General features: G+C 31.7%; 2 protein-coding genes across 2 annotated transcripts; both read right to left on the bottom strand.

The window, feature by feature from the left end:
• Positions 1-6,464: 6,464 nt before the first annotated feature.
• On the bottom strand, positions 6,465-8,932 carry LOC145053519 (muniscin carboxy-terminal mu-like domain protein). The gene is made up of 2 exons (XM_079001570.1): positions 8,781-8,932; positions 6,465-8,705 (listed from the first exon to the last, which is right to left on the bottom strand). The coding sequence occupies exon 2, from the start codon at positions 8,502-8,504 to the stop codon at positions 6,603-6,605; it is 1,902 nt and encodes a 633-aa protein (XP_078857696.1). The 5' UTR covers positions 8,505-8,705; positions 8,781-8,932; the 3' UTR covers positions 6,465-6,602.
• Positions 8,933-10,793: 1,861 nt separating this feature from the next.
• Positions 10,794-16,172, bottom strand: LOC145053520 (SET domain-containing protein). Its single transcript, XM_079001571.1, has 12 exons — positions 15,991-16,172; positions 15,660-15,725; positions 15,451-15,579; positions 15,062-15,353; positions 14,735-14,853; positions 13,995-14,127; positions 13,077-13,153; positions 12,725-12,922; positions 12,447-12,642; positions 12,192-12,364; positions 11,465-11,565; positions 10,794-11,086 (listed from the first exon to the last, which is right to left on the bottom strand). Exons 1-12 carry the CDS (start codon positions 16,003-16,005, stop codon positions 10,948-10,950), a joined length of 1,638 nt encoding a protein of 545 aa, XP_078857697.1. The 5' UTR covers positions 16,006-16,172; the 3' UTR covers positions 10,794-10,947.
• Between the last annotated feature and the right edge of the window lie 852 nt (positions 16,173-17,024).

Here is a 17,024-nt window from a genome sequence, read left to right on the forward strand (position 1 = left end):
GTGTTTCTAAAATTAATTAAGGGGTGTATTTGGAAAATTTTAAAAAAGCTCCTAAAAAGCTAGTCTAAATAGCTTTTCAAAAAGCTAGCTTATAAGCTACTTTTTAGCTTACCAAACACGACAACATAAAAAAACTTAAAAAAATAAGCTAGCTTATAAACTAGCTGTAGCGCACCAAACATAGCATTAAGATATGGTTAGGCTATCCATACCCCATTTATAGTCTAACGATATCCCCAATCATTACATCTATTTTTTTCTTAAATTTTCATAATTATTACATAATCATTTTACTTTTTTGCGTATTTTTGATTCGGTGTTAAAAATGCAATACACAATACTATCATTTTAAATTCCTAACTGTCATTTAAATGATTTAGTAACCTTCAAATAATAATATTCAAATTACATTAGATTAAAATATTTTATTTAATTTTAAAACATCGATATCTATATAAATATAAAATGTTTTATTTGTGACGTCCAACTCTTATTATTATTATTTCTATGAATATATTAACTATGTTAAACTTTATAATATATTTTAACTATTTACAATTAATAATATTTATTAACATATAAATCAAATGCAAAAGCAAGAACCAAATGGTTGCATGGGCTCATTATTATGTCACTTACAAAAAAAAAAAGCCAATCACACGTAAAAAAAGAAAAATCGGAACTAATAAAATAATAATGTAAAAGATTAAAACCGTGTACTAAGAAAATTAAAGCAAAGTATTTAAATATTAAATATTAATTGCAACTAATAATATAATAATTATATTAATATAATGATTAATAAGTAATAATAATTAGTTGGAAATACCAAGGAGTTAAAAAAGCCAAAACTAGATTGCAACCATAATAATAATAATAATAAAGCCAAAACCAGATTGCAACAACATTTGGTTCATTTGAGACTCGAAAATCCCAACCTAATGTTAATTAAGGGTTAAATGTTTTTAAAATATATTAAAAAATGAAGGAACAAAAAGTAGAATTTGGAGCAATGGTAAGATTCCCTAAATGTCCAAAACACTAACATATTGACTTTACTAAAAAATATAAAAGAAATGCTAGTTTATTTCAAAATTTTAAAGTTATCAAATTAGGCTTTTGTATCTATTTGGGATATTTAGGAAATCTGTAAAAAAAAATCCTTAAAATTTTATTTTATTAATACAAAAGTCAACCCTGGTTTTTTTTTAATTAAATCAAAAAAACCGGTTAACACTTGCAAAAAAAAAAAATGTTCCTAGCTGATGCAAGTTTTTACGACTTTTCTGAAAATAAACAATTAGAGATAGTTTTTTTGTTAATAGAGTTAAAATTAAATGGCATTCCTTACAATTTTCCTTTTATATATATTAAATTAATGAAGAAAACTCACATTTATTTATTAAAAAATTCAAAATAAAAATACCATCTACATAATTTTCACTAAAAAAACTCATTTCTTTATTTATTAAAAAACACAATAATGATACTTTATAAATAAATTTTTGGTTTTTTTTTGTGATTTGGTTTTTTTGTGATTTCTTCGATAAATATCATTACTATATATCAATTGTAGCATGAGTTTGTATATCTATTGTAATTTTTATAATGTTCTTTGCAACTATTTAACTATGTTGGAATCCGAGTTATATGTTGTATAACAACTTGAACTTAATTTGATCATTTCTAAAAAAGTAGAAACTTCATCCATTGTGATTCTTTACACCTAAGTCACATTTTTTACACCCGAGACTCTTGAAAATTCAACAATAAAGGTAGCATGTAGCCTTGAAACGCGCTTCATTCGACAAATCAACAAATTCATCTTAAATTGTATAGGCTATATAGTGTATCTTAATAATTGTAGTTATCATATATAATTTAAGAGGGTTTTGTTGATTTGTCGTATGAAGTGTGTTTCTAGGTCAAATGCATAACGGAATCCGAATCTTAGGATAACCACAAGTTGTTTTAATCTTTTGTCATATTTATCTATTGCCTTATTAGATAATTGTTAGGTCGGATCCTTATATATAAGGATCAATATGTTTACTTTGTATGTGTTGAGAGTTCAATTAATGAAATAGAAACGTTCCGTGTTATCAGATTCTTTATGGTATCAGAGCAATAGATCCATTAAGGAAGTCATAGGTCGACGACGATCCTGACATGAGAGAAGGGAGAAGGCAACAAGAATACTAAAGACACCATCGATGCCAACTCATCCTACTACATCCATCTGTCTGACTAGCCCAAGAAAATGTAGGTTAATGATGTATTGAATAACAACAACTACAATGAATGGAAACATGAGATGACGAATTTTTTGTTTGCAAAGAACAAAATAGGATTGGTCAAAGCATCAATCAAGAAACCAAAATCTACATATCCCATGTACATGACATTGGTCACAATCCTGTCTTTCATAAGCGTACAAAGCATGAAGGAATGGGTTGCTACTTTGTAAGACAAAGTGTAGAGACAAAGGATATAGTGCCTATAAGGATCAAAACGCAAGATCAGTTAGCTGACTTGATAACTAAACCTCTCAGTTTAGAACGTATTAAGCTGCTATCAGGCAAGTTGGGCATTCGGAATCTTCATGCTCCAACTTTAGGGGGAGTAACGGAATCCGAATCCTTCTATTAGGATAACCACAAGTTGTTCTAATCCTTTGTCGTATTTATCTATTGCCTTATTAGATAATTGTTAGTTCAAATCCTTGTATATAAGGATCGATATGTTTGCTTTGTACATGTTGAGAATTCAATCATTGAAATAGAAACGTTGGTATATTTATTTTGAATTTTTTTAATCAATAAATGTGAGTTTTCTTTATTAATTTAGTAGATATAAAAAGAAAGGTTTTCAAAAAAATCCTTCAGTTTTAACCCTATTAACGAAAAAGTTATATCCTATTGTTTATTTTTAGAAAAGTCCTTAAAAATTTTAGAAAAACTCTGAAAACCGACATTAGCCAGAAACAAAAGTTTTCTTTTTGCAAATGTTTACCGGTTTTTTGGGCTTAATTGTAAAAAATAATAGTAATAATGATAGTGATAGTGATAGTGATAATAATAGTAATAACAATAACAATAACAATAATAATAATAAAAAAAAAGATGGCTTTGTGTTAACTGAGCCAAATTTTAGGGATTTTTTTTTTCAGGTTTCCCTCTCTTTCGTCTCATAGCAAGTGTTTGCACAAATTATGAAATTATCAAATATGCAAAGAAAGTGTAATATAGCGTAGGATTACCCGTGAAACTGAGACCTTAATCACCGGTATGAAGGTCGCTAATGGTAATCATTTAGTATTTAAGCAACTAAAAATGAAGTTGTCATATATTTGAGACATGAACAAAAAAGACCGAGACCAAACCGGTCTAAGATGAGATTGGACGGGAAAAAGTCTAATCCCAAACAAGACCTGACCGAAAAAAAGAGCGGCACGATACCGTCTGAAACCGGTCCCAAAAAGAAAAGACCGGTCCTAAAAAACACCAGACTGATTCGAGACCGGTCTTAAAAAAGATTAATTACATATTTTTTAGTCACACGTTACCCAACTTTTTCTATGTTTGCTATTATTAAATTTTAGTGTATCATTTAGTAAATTTTAATATATTATTTTAATAATATTCATACATTTGCTAACGAAAAAACTCAAAACATAAAAAATCAAAACTAAACCAAAAAATAGAACATGCAAAGACAATGAGACGAATCGAAAAAGACCGAGACAATTCCAAAAAAAAACTTGTTCGAGACCATTCATAACCGGTCCAAAAAAATGACCGATTCAAAACCACCAAACCGTTTCAAGACAAACTCAATACCTAATATGCATCTACGTTTGAATCCCACTGCACAAGCTACATTATATGAGCCCAAATTGGATTAAATGTACACTGCATTTGGAAAATTGGAAGAAAAAAATGAGAATAAATTTCAAAAAGTCAAGACATTATAGAAAAGGTTGCATTTTTCTAGATTTATCTACTAGGCTGGTGGATGTGGTGTCATATTTGTCACAGTCCACGTAGGCGCCACATCACACTTTGCACATTCTTACCAAAAGTTGTCGTTTGGTAGGCATGAATTGTCATACTTGTCATGCTACCTTTTTTTTAGTATACAATATAAATCTTTCAAACATAACAACTTTTAAAAAACTAAAAATTCATTAAACTCAAAATAAAAACATAGAAATTCAAAATAACAACAAACACACCAAAAAAAATAAAATTTAAAATTAAAAACATACAAACTAAAATTACAAAACCTAGATAAACCTAAAGAACATCTTCATCGAAAAATTGACATTCCAAATCGTCAACCGATTCTGTGTTAAGATCGATGTGGTTGACGTTCCAAATATGTTACGTTAAGTCCTTACGAAGAACATGATGCGTCTCAACATCAGTAACTAGTACCTTCCTCGACATGTATTCCGCGCTTCCAACCTCAAAAGCTTGTGTCGGTGGAACGATCTCATATTCGTTATACTCACATATTGCATTTCATTCGTCTTTGAGAATCATATTATAGTATTATACAATATGATACAAGTATACACCACTTCGTTCATTTTCTTCTCCTCCGTATACGGCGCGAGATATTTAAGAATATGCCAACATTTTTTCAAAGCTCCAAATGTTCGTTCAACATCCTTTCTCGCCTGCTCTTGAGCTCTCTTAAACTTCAACCTTTTCCAATCATTTGGACAAGACAATGCATTCACAAAACAAGCACGCTCCGGATAGATCCCATCCACCAAATAATACTCGTTCTTATACGATGTTCCAGCTACTTGAAAAGAGGAGTATGGTGCAGTCGCGTTGTACATGTCGTCAAGTAACAAAGATATGTTAAGAACATTGATGTCATCAAGGGAGCCAACTGAGCCAAAGAATGCATGTCATACCCACATATCCTGTGACGCCACCGCTTCAAGTATAACGGTTGGATAACCATAATCGCCTCGGGTGTATTGCCCTTTTATGGGCATTCGGACAACAACCCCATGCCCAGTGGAGGCAATCTAGGCTTCCTAACATTCCAGAAAAGTCGTGCATGTTTGAATGATGAGCATACAATTGTTGGATGTCACTACAAGTAGGTTTGCGCAGATATCGTAGACCATATAATCTCATAAGATACTTGCAAAATTTATGAAGGCTAGTTCGTGTTACACATCCGGACATCCTAAGGTTCTCATCTAGTGCATCGGGGCAAATGGCATACGCTAATTGACGAAGTGCAGCAGTGCATTTTTGTATAGGAGTAAAACCAATTGTACCTCTAGCATCTCGACGTTGTTGAAAAAATGGACACGCTGCCATGACATCGTTGATTATACGCAAAAACAGAGATTTATGCATACGGAACCGACGACGAAAATAATATCTTATAAAGTTGGCATCATCCACAAAGTAATCTTGCATGAGTCGATCATTAACCACCTCACGAAATCTTTGTATGTATCTACTCTTCCTCCGGCATGCATTCTAAGCATTTTCTTCTTGTAGTCGTTCGATCATCTGTTCCGCCTCCTGAATAACCTCTATAGTCGTTTCAAGGCATCAAACATATCTGATGAAGATGACGAAGAAGACATTTTGAAAGAGTATATTTGAGTTGTAAGTTGATGTTATGAGTTAAAATTGATTGAAGTTGTAGTATTTATAGAAGGTTTAAAAAAAATTAAATTAAATTAAATTGAAATTGTTGTTGCCAGCTATCCCCATCTTCCCATTGGTCATTAATACTCGACATATATGAACCGTGATGCCGAGCCAAGGGGTCGGCCCAGTGTGCACCGAGGCTGCCGAGCCCACACCCACCCGCTTTATGGCAAACTCCATTGTTGGCTGGGAACACAAAAATGATGATTTTTTTATCTTTTTTGAGCTCCAAACAATACACGAAGGATATCAAATTAAAAAACATACATTTAATACTTTAATATTAATTATTATCTCGTCTTTGTTAAAATCTTTGAACATACATACTATTTTACAACCATATAATACATAATAACTGATTTTTAAATTTCTAAAATTCCACACCAATTTCTTTATATGCGTAATGGCTAGATTACAACATCCTACTTTCTCCTTTATTTAAATACTACAACATCCTACTTCCATGTTACATCATTGCAATTCTTTGCTTTATTTTAGAAACCATTGCAATAACTTGTAGATTTTTCGAATTTACAATGAGGTAAAATAAAAAAAAATGACGTAACAAAGCTATAATATACAAATAAATGAAAGTACATTGATTTTCTCGGTGTTATACTTGCAAAAAGCTGTCAAAAGTACAATTATCAAGCAGGAGTCAACGTATGAGAGTTTTAATTCCAATGTAAATTTTAACAGTGCAAACTACAGTGTGGGCCAACCCTGTAGATTTTAACAGTGCAGACTACAGTGTGGGCCAACCCAGGAGTTGGTTGGTTAAAGAAAGACAAAACTTTGATCATAACAAGCAATTCAAATTCTACAATACAAAGAATACTAAAAAAATCCACTTCAAACCACATACAAGAAAAAACTAAACCAAACAATAACACCACAAAATAAAGATTCAAACATTCAATTACAAGTATAAACTCCACTTTCAAACCTATGCCCAACCTCATAAAAGTCCGTTTTACCCTCGGAAACATTCAACAAAGAGATCCCAGACAACGACTTCACTCCCTCATAACAAAACTTGACAAACCCAACAACCTCCACCTCCTCCCCACCATCTTCCCCACTACTATCAACAGGCATTCTAGCCCTCAATCTCACAGGATTCCCTTTCAATGGAATCTCATCAACATGCCATTGTAACTCCCTTTCAGACCTATTCAACACAGCTTTAGGTGACACCTTTAAAAGTCTCGGGTCAACCGGAAGTTTAAGAACAAAAGTCACATTGGTCAAAGGGGAAGGTAGATCAGGGTTTGATACATACTGAATCATTACAGACAATAATGTCCCACTATGGCGTTTAACTAATCGGACTCTTAAAGGTAGAGGGGTAAAACGGGGTAAAAAACTGTACTTTAAAATGGGTATAGGTTGATCTGAATTTGGGGTTTTTAAATGGAATGTTTGGTTTCCTAAACTGGTTATAGAAGAAGTATTCATCACAAAGCGTTTAACCCCGTTTGTGTTTTCAACTCGGAAAGAAAATTCGGTTTCTTGATTGTTATTATTATTATCAGAAGATTTAGGAGGAAGAGTTTTTAAGAAAACAGTACCCATTAATCCGGATCTTGCAAGTAAAGATTCGCGAAATTCTGCGTTGATTTCTTCACGAATGTACATTTCGGGGCCTTTCATTTCGGGTTTTTTGACTAGGAGTTCTTCAAGAGGTTCGGGTTCAGGGGCGTTTTTGGTAATTGGGGTGTTGGAGGTTTCTAATAGCTCAAGTCCACCTAGACCTTCGTGTTTTTGTACTTTCTTTGAATCGACAAATTCAGATGCATCTAAACCTCCACCCCATGCTTGGTTTATACCTTCGAAATCTTCAGGTAAAGTGGACCCATCTTTGCTGAATTCTATGCCTCCATAATCGCCTTCAAAGCCTTCAACACCAATGTGAGTTGACTCGGTTGCTGCAGCTGGTGGTAGTGTGGTGACTTCGAGTCCGGATAGAACAATTGCCATGTCAGAAGCTTGATCTTTATCTTTCTTGAAACCACCAACAAGATCGACTGGTTTGTTGAGATTGTCACTGGCTGCGAATGGATCTTTTTCTGTTTGATCATCTTCTTGTTTTGAAGAGTCTTCTTGTTGTTCGATTGGTGGGCCCTGTTCTGTTCGGGCTAGGGTGGCTGCCACCTCATCACCGGCTTCTAGGGTTTCGGGAGGGAGTTCGAATGTAGCAGATGAGAAGGCTAACTCACTTGATTCATGTTCGGATGAATGAGCTTCAATGTTGTTCCATGAATCTGCTCCTCTGATTTTGCTTTCTGTGCTTTGAGCTGAATGAACCATTTTGGCTATGCTATCTCCATGTAAGGATGCAAGCATTGCAGCTAGTCTGATGTTGCTAACACCTCTTAGAACAATATCCAAAGCCATGTAGATCTCTGCGTATTTTCTACCAAGTTTTTCAGGTGTAACATCGACTCCACGACAAGCAGTAACAATCACACTCACTGCTTGGTTCACGATACTGATGCATTCGAACACATTGTTCACGCAATCATCATCAACTGTTGTGATCCCCAACACGTAGATCGAATTCACCAACCTGTAAACGACACGGTAGCGGCTCTCAACACCGACGATGACTTGTCCACTGGAGGCAGCCAGCGGGTCGTCTCCTAAAGAGGTGTCGCCGTCCTCCGCATTCTGGTTTTTTCCGGTGGCAAAAGCAAGACGCGTCTGCCGGAAAGCTGAAAGGGCGACCAGCGCTCGAGCCGGAGGGAACCACTCGCGTGTTTGGAGAAGGATATCGGATCCATTCGTAGGTTGAAGAGATAAAGCTAAACAAGACATTTCTGTATAACTCTAACCCCAAATTTGATTAGATCTAGGGTTTGTATCGATGATTGAATTGACGGTTGAAAAACTGAAGCTGTTCGGATCGGTTTAATCTTCGGAATTCATCATGAGATCGTTAATCAGGTGAATTGTGATTAATGTGATATTCAAAGTAGAGATCGCATAGAGAGTGTAGATTTTCGCGGATGAATGAATCTGAAATTGAAATTGCGCAATGAATTGGTTGAAATTTAGATTTGTATAACTACGTGGATTGAGAAATCAACTTACTGTTATAGCATCTGATGTGTGTATTTACGTTCCTCGAAGATTAATTCAAACTGTGAGCTTGATTGTCGATTGATTGCTGATCAGAATCTTAAAGAGAGAAGATCAAAAAAGTACTGAAGAAACAACCGAAAAGAATCGAACCGATTAGATGGAAATATTTCGGACAGGTAGATTCGGCTATGAATGGGCCTTTTCCTAAGCCCAAATATAAATATAGATGGACTCCTTTCTAAAAAAGAACATAATGTTTCATAAAATTTGATTAAAAAGTAATAATTTATTATAATAAAATTAGCTTAAAACTTTAGTCTTTTTGTTGGAGTTTGTATGTTATAGAATATACATCGAATATGATCTTTCAATATCACTGTAACATGGTTTATATTTCAGAAATATTTTTAATGCATCTTAGGCTTTAGGTGTCTTTATTACTTAAAATCATATTATTAAACTATGGGTCAAACTCTAACATTGTATTTAAGGGGGTGTTAAGGGGTGATTTCTGCACTCTTAAAGTGCTTTCAGATAAAAATGTTTATTTGTTTATAGTAATTGTAAAAATAATTTTTTTTTAAAGTATTTGGATTAGCTTTTATGGTGAAAAAGTTAAAAATGTTAAAAGTGTGTTTTGGTTAAAAAGTGTTTTTAAGTTATTTTGGTTAAAAAGCTAAAATCAGTTTTAAAAAACCAAGTTTTACATGCTTTTAAAAAAATATTTTTTAAAGTTAATGAAAAAGTTATTCTAAAAAGTGTCGAGCTTCAATCAGTGAGCTCGTGAGCCTAAACGAGCCTATATATAATATACATTATTATTATTTTTATATATTAAATCAAATATATTTGATGAATTAGTAAACGAGTTTCTTAACAACCTTGAGCCAAGTTTAAACTTATTTAGGCTCGTCAGACAATAAACGAGCCGAGCTTCGTACAATAAAGCTTGAATCGAACCGAGCTCGAGCTCGAGCCGCTCATAACTTAAACGAGCCCGAGTCGAACCTGACCAAGCTCAGGCTCGACTCAGCTCGTTTACACCCCTAGTGTTAACATAGATTTTGGTTAACCCATATAGAATCATATGTATTTTCTAAAACAACATCGAACTTTTTGAAATGACTTCTCATTTACCCATATGGAATCATATGTACTTCCTAAAACAATATCTTAAAACGACATCATACTTCATTTTCGTGCATGGTATGTATATAATTTGCTAAATAGGAAAATGATAGTCATTTTTAGGAAGCAAAGTTATTTCATAAAATATATATATCATATCTTCTAACCTAATAAATGAAAATTAATTTTGCCAAATGTTATGTTCTCATTAAATTTGACACATGTCATTTTCTTAAAATTTCTATTTTTCTTAAATTTAAAATCCACATTTTAATGAGATTTATATATGTAAAGTAGAGCATTCTATTAAATTTCATAATAAATGCTCTACAACCTTTATTACTTACTTAATTTATTATATTATTTGTATTTATGTAAAATTATTACTTTAAAAAATATGTAATGCTTATAATTTTATATTAAAGATTTTTTATAAACTCGTGTAATACACGGGTCTCACACCTAGTATGTAAATAGAAGTCATATTAGTTTTAATACTTGTTAAACCAAAAATGGTCGGAGTAAAATTCTTTCAAGAATAAATTACTGAAATCATCCCTATGGTTTGGTCAAAATTGCAAATTTGGTCCCTAACTTTTTTTTGGCACTCGGATCGTCCCTGTGGTTTGATTTTGTTGCGTTTTTCGTCCCTTACATACATAAAGTTAGAGACCAAACATGCAATTTTGACCAAAGCATAGGGGCGATTTCAGTAATTTACTCTTCTTTCAAAAATATATGAATCGGAAAAAATGTAATTAAACCACCCAAGAAAAAATCAGCTTTATGGATATGAAAGCCAAAGCATAAAAACCAATAAATCTTATGAAACCTATTTCTCAAGATAGAACATTACCAAGTATTAACCAGAAAAAATATGTACACACTTTGAAATCAACACTAAATAATGGTTACACTATTATTCATACACAAACTTCAAAATTAAAAACTAACATTAAATAATTGAAACTCGGTTTACTAAGAACGTTACTAATTGATACATAAAATAAAAACCAAAAATGATTATGAAACTAATTTGGATAAAAAGTTATACACATTTGCAGTTGTGCAACTCTTGTTCTACTAACTTTTTACCATTATAACATGAACTTACAATCGATGAAATGATCCGTTTTTGTAATTCTTTGAAATCCAATGCAAGCTTCACATCCCAATCACACTTTTCTCTATTCAAATAAAAAAAAGTTAATAAATAACCAAAGCTTAATATTACAAAGATGTAACTCCATAATTTGTTATGTCATGCAGGACAGATAAGACAAAACAGGTTGTACTGCATGAGATCAAGAGCTCGTCCATGTCCCACCTTTCTTGAACAAGACATAAATTTACAGTTTCTGTCTCATTAACATCAGTCTGAGTCCAATGCATGTCATTAACAGGACAACCTGTATTGTTCTGTCAGTCAAATGCATGTCATTAACATCAGTCTCAGTCCAATGCATGTCATTAACATTAGTCCCAGTCCAATGCATGTCAAACACAGTACAACCTGTATTGTTCTGTCATTTCATGACTAACAGACGGAGGAAGCACTTGTGTACCTTCTCAATGGTTCGGTCTCACCCAAGTTTTCCATCATGGCATCAAATGTAGATTGAAGGTCTTCAAGAATTTCCAATTCCAATTCCAACTTTTCTTGTACCTAAAAATAGTACACACACATACACATAACTCATATCAAAATAACTAAATAAATCCAACATTTTACACCAATATACAAAAACCAACACAATAAAAGAAAAAGGGCTTTTGACATGAAAGTCCTTTAAGTTTGTAAAATTTTGTCGGTTTTTGTCCCTGTGATGATTTTTTGTTCGTTATTTTTTTCATTTTTTCTCTTGTTACCTACTAGGTTACCAAATCAAATTTTCAAAAAAAAACCCTTAAGTTTACAAACCTTTTACGTTTTTACCCTAAGTATTTAAAAAAAAATTCATATTATACGTATTCATACAGAAAAAAATGTATTTATACACAAAAAAAAAAGTTTGACTAAACATTGTATACATACGTTTTTTAGAAAAAAAAAGTATACTTAGGATAAAAAACGCAAAAGTTTTGTAAACTTAAGTGTTTTTTTTTTTTTTTTGGAAAATTTGGTTTAATGGCAACCTGTAAACCTGCTATTACAGGTAACAAGGGCAAAAATGTAAAAAACTAGACATTAACGAACAAAAAATCATCACACAAGGACAAAACAGACAAAATTTGACAAACTTAAAGTCTTTCATGTCAAAATCCCGAAGAAGAAATATTAATATTATTTACCTCAATATTTGATTCCAACATCAACATACGAGCTTCACGAAGATGTTCCAACAACGGAATTGGAAGCCCGTAATTGAAGATTCCATTCTTCTTCGAAAGCCATGTCCCCCTCACCATATGAGTAGACCAATTACACATCGGATTCACTTCTTCTATGTTATCAAGATCAATATCTGTAATCAAAACATGACAAATTGACAATAATACCCTTTTCCTTTTCTTGACAAACGACATTAAGATAAAAGAAAATATTACCAAGTGGAATGACATCATAGGGGTTGTCAATGTCTCCTTTTGGTAAAAAACCATAAAAAGTAATTAAATGAGAACTAGACAAGTTCCCATAACTAAGATAGCATTGTTCTCCATTGTTACACGGTCTTGAAAGAGGAAACTTTAAAGAGTTTGAGGTGGGGTCCACTTTTCCATAGTTCATTATATGTGGGGTTATCTGAAAATGATTACAATTTGTGTACATTGATATTTCTTGCATTTTAATAAAGAAGAGGAGATTGGATTAACAAATGACAAACCGAATGATTGAGAAACCCTCCAATGGGAATCAAACATGTTCTTAGATTCCCATCTTTAAACATCACTTTCATGCTATTTGAATACCATAACTCACAAGCCCATAAGAATTTTTCCCATGTGTAAAGATTTGAAGGAAAGATATTTGGATAATTGTTGCATAATGATGGAATTAAGTCGTTGTATTGAGATCTCAAGTGCTGCAAATGTGAAGCAAACAAAAATAAAATCAAGATTCCTTTTAAAGAAACTATAAATTTACAACTAATGTAATTACATCTAAAACTATAGATTTACTATTATGAGTAAACAATATTTTATATTTAAAGAAAAAAATAAAAAAAAATTGATAACCTCTTTTGCTTGAATTATTTCTTCTAGTAACAATGTTCCATCTAAAGCCATGATTGCCTCCATTCCAAAGCTTAACCCTGTGATTCTATAGATCTAAGAAGTTTTTCTTTTTCACTTTAATACAAATCTTTAACAAATTTATAACTTTTTTTTTTGTTTTTTGATTTCATTTCCCCAAGTGTGTTGTCATTTATCAAATAACTTTAAAGGGTTGTTTACATAAAAGATTGAGTATTTTTCGGCTTACACCTCAACTTTTTTTCTAAAATAAACTTACATTATTCCATGTTTTCAATGGGTTAATCTCAAAAAAAAAAAAAAAAAAAAAAAAAAAAACCCCTTATATTTTGTGTTTTTTACGGATTAAACCTCAAATTTATTTTTTTGCTTGAAAAAACCTTGTATTTTTTCATTTTTCCCGATTTGGCCCTTTTAGTCATTTTTTGCCAAAAAAAATTGTAAAATGTAAGGTTTTTTTCGAGAAAAACTAAAAACGTTGAGGGTTTATTCGGAAGCATTTAGAAGGTTGAAGGTTGTTTTTGGAAAAAAAAAATACAAAGTTGAGGGCTTTTTGGGAAAAAATGAAAAAATACAAGGTTTTTTCAAGCAAAAAAATAAATTTGAGGTTTAATCCGAAAAAACACAAAATATAACGTTTTTTTTTAGATTAACCCTTTTCGGTTTGGCACTTACATTTTTCCTTTTTTCGATTTGGCCCTTACATTTTTCCATTTTCTTCAATTTGGCCCTTACATATTATCGGATTAAACCTCAAATTTTCTTTTCTAAAAGGACCAAATTGGAAAAATGTAAGGGCTTTTTAGGGATTGAGGTTTAATCTAAAAAAAACTCAATATATAGGGTCTTTTATGTAATTAACCCTTTTTTTTAACATGATTTATGATTTATCTTTACTACCTGTATTAAATGCTTCTGGTAGAGTATCAAAATAAATCTTGAATTTTGAATTGGTGTCATATTTCTCCTTCATACTCCACAATAACAACATTGTCTCACAGGAAATACCATCTACTTTTTCTAATATTGGAAACTGCAATTCACAAATTTAAAAAAAAATGTAAAAAACTTCACATCAATAAAAATTAGAAAACCTATCTTGAAATTCCTAATTTTTCCATGTCAAAAGTTGCATAAAAGACTCGAGTTTTTCATACATCAAATACTTAAACTTACCATACATATTTGTCAACTTAACAATTTAAAATGGAACAAATATTAAATTATAGGGTTAATCTCAAAAAAGACCTTTTATTTTGTGTTTTTTCCGGATTAAACCTCAAATTTATTTTTTGCCTGAAAAGACCTTGTAGTTTTTCATTTTTTCCAATCTCGCCCTTTTAGTCATTTTTTTTTCCAAAAAAAGATTGTAAAATGTGAGGTTTTTTCGAGAAAAACTAAAAAAGTCGAGGGTTTATTTGGATGCATTTAGAAGGTTGAGGATTCTTTTCAGAAAAAAAAAAATACAAAGTTGAGGGCTTTTTCGGAAAAATGATAAAATACAAGGCCTTTTTTCTGGCAAAAAAACAAATTTGAGGTTTAATCCGGAAAAAAACACAAAATATAAGGTCTTTTTTGAGATTAATCCTAAATTATAAATATTAAAAAATTAAAAATTCTAGTAAACAAAACAAACAAACCATAGTGGTTTCATGAAGTAGGTCCTCTGAAATTATAGCAGACAAAGGAATTTCCAAAGCAATATCTCCAACTTCAAGATCTTCTCTTGCTATAGCTCCCCTTCCACCTCCTTCAACAACTGTTTTCAATATTTTTTTTTTTATTTTTTTTTTCAGAAAAATGATTATATAATTTGGGATATAAAACAAAAATACAATTTTGTTAAAAGTTAGGACTTAATTGGAAAGGTCTCATTTCCCTGACTTTCTCTATTAAGTCATTCTTTTTACATGATTAATAAATCACTATCTATTTTCTATTAAAAAAAACAATAAAATTACACTTACAAGCAATATCAAGTTTGGATTTAACACCATTGCTTTCACCCCATTGTAGTAAACATTTCTCCTTGTGTAAATTCCATTTGGAAAGAATCTTAGTGTCCTCTATAATGTTGTTGCTAAATTCATGAATCTTGTTTAAAGTTGCATTCATAAGATCTTGGAAGACTTTTGGTCTTATTTGTTCACTAGTTGACTTTGACTTGTCAACAAGTGATAAGATTGTATGAAGAGATTCCAATTCATTTCTTGGACTACAAAATCCAAAAGCATCAATCCCTCCAAAGTAAAGGTCAACCTAATAAACAATAAGTCATGATTTTAGCATATTGGTTGTGAAATCTAAAGTGTGTTTTTATTATTGATGAAAGATAAAGTAATGTGATATTATTGACCTCATCTGCATTTATGATTCGAGCTCTCTGAAGCATCTCTTCCAAAACAGAATTCACTAACTCAATGCTACAAATGCTCTTGATTTTGACTTTTCCATTAGGGTCAAAATGGTTGATTTCTAATAATTTCTGTCGAGAAGAATGAGATTAAGAAAGTGCATAATAGAGTGGAGAAACATATACAACTATGAGAAATTGAGAATCCTAACCTTCTTTTTTTCCAAGAGCGAATCTTTTTCAGAGAGCTCGATAACTAATTCATGTTCCTCATCAGCCTGTGGATTATCATGAATAACAATCATCAACAGTAGTTTTCGATTCTAAACACAAGAGTTCAGCCAAATGTAATAGACGCATTAACCAAAAAAAGGAGCAGACGCATCTTTTCTGTAATTCGAACATATGAAAACACTTGGTTTAATGTATAGCATGGGTATAGACCTAGTGGGGATAATCATGTAACTAATTGTAATCCAACTAAACATAAAATTTCCAAACACCGATGATAAATAGAAAAGAGTAAAAGACTAGGGTTCATACTTGATGATTGTCCATTCTTTCTGGAGACACCAAATAGGAAGAAGAAGAAGAAGAACTGAACTTCGAGCGGCAAGCGTGTATGCTAAGAAGTTAGAGGCAAATGAGTGTCGCTACTCGTGATATTTTAGCTTGAATTTGATTTACAGATTGGCCCGATGTGAGAAAACCCCTCTTTAGTTTACTTTTTCTTACATCATCAAGAAAATCGAACAGGGCTCAGCCCACCATTTTGACCATTTTGAGGTGTTTGGGTTAGCTTTTTGTGAGCAAAAGACATTTTGTAAAATGATTTTTATAAAAGTTGTTTTTTAAAATGCGTTTGGATTAGTTTTTGAAGGGAAAAAGTCAAAAGTTAAACTGTTTGGGTTAACTTGTAGAAGAGAATAGAGAATCATATGCTGTGAATGAAGAATTGATTAGGATAGATGGGGTATATTGGTAATTTAATATTTTTATTGTTGAAAAGTTGGGAAAAGTCACATAATCATGACTTTTCAAAAAGGTTTAATTTACTCTATTGGAAAAGTCATTTCCAAAAGTCCTTTTCACTTAAACAAACATCTTTTTGATTTTTTCTAAAAGATAAAAGTAAAAGTCATTTTAAAAGTTAAAACAAACACCCTCTTATATTCTTTAGAGCAGTTCCAGCCTGAGGTACACAAACCGGTTTAAGAAACCGATCCAGATGACTTTTATCCGGTTTGGATTTTTAGGGTATATACAAAATATATATAAAAGTCTATTTTTTTTAAGTTTTGGTTCTTAATGTAGTAAACAAAGAGGATAAAGATGCATTAAAAACGAAAAGGTCTTAATGCATCGAATATTTCTGACATATTAGCTCAAGCGGAATCCTTCTTAATAAATGAAGGTTTTTTTGCCACATGCCAATTTCTTATGAGTTTTGACACTTGTCATTTTGTGATATTTTTGAAATAAATATTTTCCATTTGTCAATTTTTGATTTGTTTCAATTTTTAAAATTAAAGTCATATATTCATATATGTAAAGTATTAAATATCATATATATGATA

The sequence above is a fragment of the Lactuca serriola genome, chromosome 5 (assembly GCF_051521515.1).
Source record: "Lactuca serriola cultivar US96UC23 chromosome 5, Lser_US96UC23_V15, whole genome shotgun sequence".
Classification (NCBI taxonomy): Eukaryota; Viridiplantae; Streptophyta; class Magnoliopsida; order Asterales; family Asteraceae; genus Lactuca; species Lactuca serriola.

Bases quoted from the DNA above. Each gene is read 5' to 3' on its own strand.
- LOC145053519 (XM_079001570.1), bottom strand. From the start codon at position 8,504: ATGTCTTGTTTAGCTTTATCTCTTCAACCTACGAATGGATCCGATATC.
- LOC145053520 (XM_079001571.1), bottom strand. The intron at 15,354-15,450 runs GTCAATAATATC...ATTGTTTATTAG, and splicing joins GAATCATAAATGCAGATGAG to GTTGACCTTTACTTTGGAGG. The intron at 14,128-14,734 runs GTTTGTTTGTTT...TGTGAATTGCAG, and splicing joins TACTTCATGAAACCACTATG to TTTCCAATATTAGAAAAAGT.